The sequence below is a fragment of the Erithacus rubecula genome (genome assembly GCF_903797595.1).
Source record: "Erithacus rubecula genome assembly, chromosome: 6".
NCBI classification, from domain to species: Eukaryota; Metazoa; Chordata; class Aves; order Passeriformes; family Muscicapidae; genus Erithacus; species Erithacus rubecula.
In genome coordinates this window covers 12,162,477-12,170,893 of record NC_136688.1, presented here as the reverse complement: position 1 = coordinate 12,170,893, position 8,417 = coordinate 12,162,477, and the positions used below count along the sequence as shown (strand labels likewise).

The window sequence follows — 8,417 nt, the reverse complement described above, 5'->3', positions numbered from 1 at the left end:
GCACGAACCACGCCCCTCGTGCTAAGCTACGCCCGCACGCGATGGCGGCGTGCAGCCACTAGGGGGCGCCCGAGCGCCGCCACAGACCCCGGCCCGTGGCGTCCGTAGTGTCCGTGTCCCAGAAATCGTACCCCGCGTCCCAGAAATCCCACCCTGTGCCCCAAAACGCTGTTCAGACGCTCCCTGAGCTCTGCCAGCTTTGATGCCCTGCGGAGCCTGGTCCAGTGCCCGATCACCCTGTGGGTGAGGAACCTTTTCGCGATATTCAATTTAAGCCTGCCCTGACAAAACTTCAGGCCGTTCTCTCGGGTTCTGCTCATGGAATGGTGGAGTTTGCACGCCCCTCTCACGTAATATTGGTGTCTGTGGCTTTCAAGAAGTGGTTTTGGTGCATATGCCCACAGTTTTTCCCTGTGAGGGTGGTGCGGCCCTGGCACAGGGTGCCCAGAGAAGCTGTGGATGCCCCATCCCTGGAAGTTGTCCAAGGCCAGGCTCGATGGGGCTCTGAACAACCTGGAAAGGTGTCCCTGCCCATGGAATGCAATGATCTTTAAGGTCCCTTCCAACCCAGACCAGTCTATGATTCTAAAAAGTAAATATTTTTGGTGTAAATACCCACCTAATCTGTAGTGTGCCGCACTAGGCTGCTCTGTTAAAATACTTATGAGCTGTTACAGATCAACACTGATCAAAAGAAACCCCCAGATACTTAATGAAAATGTGGCTCCGGATCACACTATTCTGCCAGCCTGGTGTTGGAATACGTATATTTTCGAGGGGAAAAAGGGAAATTGTATTTAATTTATCATGTTGTTCCCCATTCATATACAAAGTACACTGGCAGAGTAGAAAGAGTGGCCTCCAAATTTTCCAGGGTTTCAATGATTTGAGCAAAGGTAAAGTGAACACTATGACTTTTCAATTGATTTATCGGTTTTTACACTTCCTCCAAGTGGAAATGGAGACGTTCAGTATCTCCTTTCCTGTAGCCTCCCCACTCCTCTAACAACTCGTATTTGCACATCACAGCTTCCATCTGAGACTTCACAAGGAGACATTTGACACCTGAACTTTAAAAACCATTTAGGGCTGTAAAATGTGCTCTTGCAAATGAAAGCACCGCTGTTGTCCTACTGTCTTTGAGGAGCTCTGATGGGCAGGGGACGTGTGTGCTGAAGGATGATGGAGGTTTTTATATTCCCACAGAACCAAAGGTGGTTTTTGGAGGTTTTGCACACCCGGTTCCTGACCGAGTCAGGTGTTGCAGGGCAGGGGGAAGCATTTCCCAGCTATCCTCCCACCTCAAGTTGAGATCTTGTCAGATTTTATAAGCAAAACGGCCAGGTTTGGTCAGAGCTGGGATAGGAAAACTCCAGGAAAACTGAACCACTCCAGAAAGCTGTGTGGGTAAAATTAGCTCCTGGTATTCTTCCCTCTGAATAAATATCGAACCAACCTCTAACCATGCTGTTGCAGGAGAAATTATCACGCTGCTGGTGGAAGATGGTAATCCAAAGGTATCAGCAAAGGGTCATAACAGAGTTCCAGATGCTGTTTCCAAAATGTAAGGTTGCCTCTTTGCATCCTTGAGACTTAAACAATCTCTCACTGGTGCAATTAAACTATATACCCTACAAACTCCATTTTAGATATATATATATATATGTATATCCATGATGTTTCCTGTCAAATCTGTGCATTTATATTTTGGGTTTTTTTCAGAAGAAAGGTCTTGAAAATATAGTGACTGATCAAAACTGGAAATTAAATACCCTGAAATCTGAAAAGTTTTGGAATAGGACAACCTGAAAATCAGAACTGCATCTCCCAGCACAAGGAGTGTGAACCCTCCGGATACGTGGCAGTGGCTCAGCACAAAAAAGAATGGGAAAACACCATGGGAGATGTTTGCCAGCCAAGAAATTTGCTATTCTTGTGACTTACAGCATTTCAAAATGGAAACATTCAGGCTCTTTTCCTGCCAGAAACTGACATCTTCAGGCAAAACTCATCATTTTCTCCCTGGCAGCACTGGTTAGAATGGTTCCCATTCTAAAATGGGAGTAGCCTTCTACTCACAGGATTTTTTTTTTGCCAAGAAGTTGCCCAGGGAACTGGTTGAGTCACCATCTCTGGAGGTATTTAAAGGATGTGTGGATATGGCACTTAGGGAAAGACAAAAAAATCAAGCAAATTTCAGTGGTGAAGATGATTTTCTCTTTTATTGCAAATGTACACATTACACTAACAATAATGCACAGAAATTTAAAAATTGGCTAAAATTCCAGCTATTTAAAAATTGGCTAAAAACTGGCTACTGTTCGCTAAAATTCCGTTGATTACAAAACTTCACAAGATTTTTTACAACTAAAAAAAACTACCTTCAGAAGTATATAAATAGAATTTTGAGTATAAATAACAATAACAAAATAAACAGATGTATGTATTCAATAAATTAATTATAAATATTGCATTGGCAATGAAGTGCTAGGTTAGAAGAACACCAGTATTTCCAGTAGAGCTTTTTGGGGGGTTTTTTGGCTGGGGGGGATTGGGGTTTTTTGGGGTTTTTTGTTTTCTTTTTTTTTTGGTCCGGAAATTTCTATTATAAATTAACCTTTGGAAACAAGCAGAATCCCTGAACCCTTTTTTTTTTTTTTTTTTTTTTCATTTGGTTTCACCTTGGTTATTCCTTCATTTAATCTTTTCAAAGGGAGAACAGAACTTGAAGACATCAGGTGCCTTGGACAGAGATACTCACAATCCTTTCCTGCAAGGAGAATCCTGACACAGTTCTGCAGCTTTTAAGTCACTGAACCATCTCTCCACTGACTCCCATGGATGCTGAATCAAGCCTGGAAGTGACTTGAAAGAATTCCTGGTGGTTAAAGGTTAAACACAAAAACCTATTTTACAATTGATTTGACCTATACATCCATTCTCAGTGTTTTTCTCTGCTAATGACATATACATGCTTATATACAACAGAATCTTCATTTAAACATTAATTTGGGCTGCTCACTCCCTACCTGATGAACATCAATTCTAGCCCTGGGCACTCTTCCAACCACACACTGAATTCTCACTGGTTTTGATGAGAACTCTCTGCTGGATGGTTCTGATGCCACAGAGAACGTAATTTAGCCTACAAAAGAAATCAACGACCATGTTTCCCAAAGTACTTTTTAGCAGTAAGGGAATGAAGAAATTTTTCCCGTTATTCCCTTATTTTTTCAAGGAAGAAAAAGCACAATAAACAACCAGATTTTTTTTTTTTCAGTAGTAAGCTTTCAGTAGAGAGTTTTCCCCAGAATGTCGTTAGCAGCCTTTTAAGAAGAGCATTAACTCAAGTTACATCTGGTAGGATGTTTTCTTCCATCTAGTTTTGGTCCAAATGTTTGAGTTTTGAGGTCTCTGAAGAGGAAAAGGTCTTCTGCATTTGCTCGTATGAGCAGATATAACAGGTGGAATAATATAGGTGAATACAGGTGGGAAGTGAAGCTGGTGCAGAAAAATTACAGTTATTTTATCACCACCTAGGGAGGAGTTCTGATAAAGCTGCTAAACTTTTCACCATTTAATCCTCCTTTTCCAAACAAAACCATGGATAGGCAATTCATTAGACTATAGAACAGCCTCTTGGCACTCATCTCTTACAGATACAATAAGGATGAGGCTGGCTCCATACTCAAATACACAAAAAAGCTCCCAAATATCACTGTACAAAAAGCTAAAAACCCTGCAGTACTCTGCAATATTTCTGTAAAAACGTGTAGGAGCACAGTCACTTCTGGAAGCTGGGGCTCTTCACTGGTGACAGTTTAGAGGTGATGCCAAAGGGGTCCATGCTGTCCGTCTCCAGAGGGGAGGAGAACACCTCTGGCTCAAAGGCCTGGCTGTAATCACCGTATTCACCAAAGTCTGCTGACTCCACAGGCACAGTGTTGATCATGGGCAAGAAGTGAGACAGGGGAAGGAAATCTTTCCCCTTGAACTGCTGTCTTTGTTTGGCACTGCTCAAAGACACTGATATTCCGTGTTTTTTGGATTTATACACGTTGTAGCCATCCGGGCGAATCTCCTCCTCAAAGGAACAGTCTTCAGTGGAGTATCTGAGCTGAACAGAAAGGCACAGCAGAATTACAAACACATCCACCAGGCTGGTTGTATTCAACCACAAAATGAACCCTGGATGGTAAAAGCTCTTGTCCCTCAATGTGGGGGTATCCTTCTGGCTTGTCCCAATCCCTATTCTATTCTATTCTATTCTATTCTATTCTATTCTATTCTATTCTATTCTATTCTATTCTATTCTATTCTATTCTATTCTATTCTATTCCATTCCATTCCATTCCATTCCATTCCATTCCATTCCATTCCATTCTAGTCTAGTGTAATCTAGTCTATTCCAGAACCCCTGAAGTTCTTTCCATGTCCATATCATTACATAAGCTTTGAATCCTGGGGTATGCTTCACCACACTTATGCTGGCCTGAACACGGCTAAAAAGAGTCTCAGATGCCAATGGTGATTTAGATGAACTGTCCTTAATTGTACTCATGAGTCCTAATCCAAGTATAGAACTCATGGTTGGTTAGAGATTTGCCTGTGCAAAGGTTTCAGGATCAGGTCTGTAGAAAGGTAACATGGTAAAACATTGCTAAAAGGTAATTTCTGCCTTTTTCTGTTCAAAATTGACTGAAATTGTCCAAGACCCTTTTACAAAGTCTCATCTTCATGTTAACATGAGAACTTTTGAATTAATACCAGCACAAGTTAGGATTTTGTACAGAAGAATGTATTTTCTTAGGTATGAATTTGTAGGATTACATTTGCAATGGCCTGTACAGATATTATGTATCAGTAACATCTTAAGTTTTATATATATATATATATATATATATATATATATATATATATATATATATAAATAATGTATTATATTTGTATATTAGACCCATATCAGCAGGTCAGACCTCTCCAGATCTTTACACCAGCACTGCATTGCTTACAATTCTGATGCTATTTCAGGCTCAGCCACTGCAGGTGATTGAACCTGTGGTCAATAAAAGAGAATTGCTGATTATGTCTCAGTCTGCAGAGACGGAAATGTCCTTACATGAATGTTCTATCTGTACGAACTGAAAGCATATTTAGGCCTTTCTCAGACACCCTCAGTAACATGGAGCAAAATAAAGATAAATTTATTAAGAAGAAAATTTAAGGTAATTTAATTTATCTTAAAAAAGATTATTTGGTTATCTTTTAAAAACATGTTTTAAATTAATAAAGTAATTTTAAAAAATGTTTTCTCCAAATAAAATGATGCAATATTTATCCTTCCACACATGTTTTATCTCAGAAAACTATGTGTAAATGACAAAAAATTGGGGCTGGATTGTTAGCTGTCTTTATGAGTGCTCAGCCTCATTAAAAGGGATGATGAAATAAAAGAGCTTCTTGCTCAAGAAGTGCACACTACAAACAACAGGTAGTGATTGAATCCTCATGTTTCAGCTATACCTTTCTCTCTTCACTTCATTGGGATGGTCTCTAGTCTGTTTTTTTAAACAAGTACCAAACAGACTTTTAAAGCATTTTCAGATTTTTTTTTTTCCACAGGAGGAATCACAGTATGTCAGCATATTCAGCATTACCCCTAAACTGACTAGAGCACACAGCACATTCAGAAACCAACACCAGTAATCAGTTTTCCAGTGTCAAAACGGGCCATGTTGCCAGAGCACAGGTTCAGCCTCCAGACACCATGTTTGCCCTTTTGTTCTCCCAGTCCTGTGTGGTACTGATAAGGCAAAGGTTTACCTGCAGAACTGTCTGGCAGGGCTGTGAGCACAGAGGTGTCCACAACACAGGGATGGGACAGCACAGCTACATGCAGTAGTGTTTTCAGAGTAAAACCCCAGCCTGCATCTAATACTCTACACCAACAAACACAGCTCCAGTCAATGTGAAAGCCTTCAAAATGGTGCTGCAGGAGAACAATTTTAAAATTCTGTGATTGCTCAAGTTCAGCTGGTAGCTCCAATGGGAGCAGAATCCAGAGTCTGATTTGTTCTGGATATACATTAAAGAATGAAGCTAGTAATTGACCTACCATATAATCTGAACTGGTGTACCTCATCTCAGTATTGACTGATTTGAGCCCAGAAAAGCAAAGAAATTCAGAAAGGCTTAATTCTATATTTCACATTCTTAATTCTATCCTATCTATTCATATTCTTATCCATTCTATTCACATTCTTCACAGTCTATCTTGCATTCAGAAACATCAGTGTTGTTGTTAACAAAGATACTGTGAGTTTTGAGAATGGGCCAAGTCCTTTCCTGACTGAAATCAGCAGAAATGTTGCTGTAGTAATAAAAAAAGAATCAGGCTATATCTTTGCTGTTGCATCATGAAAAAACATGGCTCTGTGAAACTCAGGCTTCTGTACAGACTAAATCTGCCAAATTCTAGAGTGAATAATGTATTCACACGCTGTAAAAATGAGTTTATGTCAGTTTATAACTAACTAGTTGATAATCCTAGTGAAAAACCTAACCCAGTGGCATCAGTGGGACACCTAACTCCCCAGTCCCTGAGTCCCACAAGTGTGCTGTTATAGCAGAGCAGAAGTAGGCAGTGGAGAAGCATCTTTTTTCCTTCAAAATACTTGTTCTGTTTGTAACTTCCTAAGAGACGACAACCCCATGTTCCTGGGAGTTGTATGCCTGGCAGCCAGCCGGCTGTAACTCTTCTCCGAAGGAGAAATCTTTTAATTTTTTCCCCAAAATATCTGACCTGAACAGTGAGAAATTATTCATATTACACGGCAGAGTTTAATCTATTTCTGCAGCAGAATCACAGTCTCTCACTGATGAGAATTTTAAACCTAAATGCAATTTTGCCCCGGGCTGTGCTTTTGGCATATTTTAGCAGAGGACACGCAAAACATAATTTACATTCTACATGACGTTTCCTTTCTGCCTCCTAATAATCCCCACAAGCTTTCAGGCAATGAAGGTGACAAGAACAGCAGGTCCTAGGGAGAGAAGGTGGGGGACGTGGGGGAGGGAGGATGGTGGGCACCGAAAAGCTTTGTTACCCCATTATTAGAACACGCCGCTGTTCCAGAGTGGAAAACTCCCGGAAACAGCAGCGCGGGTGCTCACCTGCCCGTGCAGCCGCCCCGCCTCGTCCATGCACAGGTACCGGGAGCTCTGCACCCCCTTAATGGCCACGGTGCGCACGGCCACGGCGCGGATCTCCAGCAGACCTGCGGGCAGAGAGAGAGAGGGGCCAGCAGTGTCACCCTCGCGGCCCCGGCCCTGCCCCGTCCCTATCCCTGTCCCCATCCCCGCCGCCGCCACTCACTCTGCGCGCTCTGGCTACCGGCCGCGTCCACCCGGCCGTCGGCGCCGATGCGCAGGAAGCAGCTGAAGAGCCCGTGCTTGCTGGCGGTGTAGAGGTGCCGGAGCCGGATGGGCTCTCCCCAGCCGTAGTTGAGGTGCGGGCCGGCGTCGGGCAGCGGCAGCGGCAGCGCGGAGGCGACGGCAGCCGCCAGACCGAGCAGCGCCACTGCGGCGGGGCGCAGCCCCATCCCAGCACGGCGCCTCGGGGCTGTAGCACGGCCGCAGCCGCCCCCCGGCCTTTTATAGCTCGCCGTTATCAGCTCCATCGATCCGGCCGCATCCGATATAGAGTCCATTTCATAGCCGGATCGGTCACTCCCCCCGAAAATACGGAGCGGGTGACACCCTAAAGTCGCCTCCTCCGCATCCGCATCTCCAAGCTCTCTGCTCCTGCGAGGCTCCGGCCGCGGTCCCGGGGCACTGCGCGTTCCCGCAGCCCCGATGTGGCGCCGGGACGGGGACCAGGGCTGGGCGTGTGTGTACCCAGTCCACCCCAGTGGCAGGAGGCTGCCCCGCTCCCTGCCGCGGCTCAGCCCGTCCTGTATTCCATTTGCCTTTTCAGAAATCAAAGAGCTGCTGCCTAAACCTGGTCTCGCCTCTCCGGTATCCGGTAGGGGCCGAACGCTGGGGGAGCGGGACGGCCTATCTCGGTTCCGGGCACGGCCGCACAGGCGCTGGTATAGCCCGGTCCGGCCCTGCAGAGCCCGGTCCGACCAGGTGCCGGCGGCTCCGGGCTGCTCCCCGCCTGGCCATCCCCGGCCATGTCACTAGATGGAGCCTGGCCCCTGGGATGCGGCTGCCTCGCCTCGGGGAATCGCTCCGGGGGGGCTGTCCTGCTCCTATTCGTCCCCATTTCTTACAAAAAGACTGGAGTGGGAAAAAAAAGTCCTGAGTGAAGTAAAACTGCATCGCCCGATTTAAGCTTCAGATAGAAATTTTCTTTTGGTCTGCGCATGGATTTTTTTCCACGAGGGCTCCTCCCAGGGCGCTCGCTCAGCAAGTGC

The 8,417-nt window shown here is 44.6% G+C and overlaps 1 protein-coding gene across 1 annotated transcript; it reads right to left on the bottom strand.

Annotated features, from left to right (window-relative positions):
* Positions 1 to 2,671: 2,671 nt before the first annotated feature.
* On the bottom strand, positions 2,672 to 7,623 carry FGF19 (fibroblast growth factor 19). Its single transcript, XM_079309792.1, has 3 exons — positions 7,376 to 7,623; positions 7,174 to 7,277; positions 2,672 to 4,117 (listed from the first exon to the last, which is right to left on the bottom strand). Exons 1-3 carry the CDS (start codon positions 7,599 to 7,601, stop codon positions 3,785 to 3,787), a joined length of 663 nt encoding a protein of 220 aa, XP_079165918.1. The 5' UTR covers positions 7,602 to 7,623; the 3' UTR covers positions 2,672 to 3,784.
* Positions 7,624 to 8,417: the final 794 nt, after the last annotated feature.

Coding starts and splice junctions, on each gene's coding strand:
- FGF19 (XM_079309792.1), bottom strand. CDS start 7,601: ATGGGGCTGCGCCCCGCCGCAGTGGCGCTGCTCGGTCTGGCGGCTGCC. Junction 7,278..7,375: donor CGGTAGCCAGAGCGCGCAGA/GTGAGTGGCGGC, acceptor CTCTGCCCGCAG/GTCTGCTGGAGATCCGCGCC. Junction 4,118..7,173: donor CGGGGCGGCTGCACGGGCAG/GTGAGCACCCGC, acceptor CTTTCTGTTCAG/CTCAGATACTCCACTGAAGA.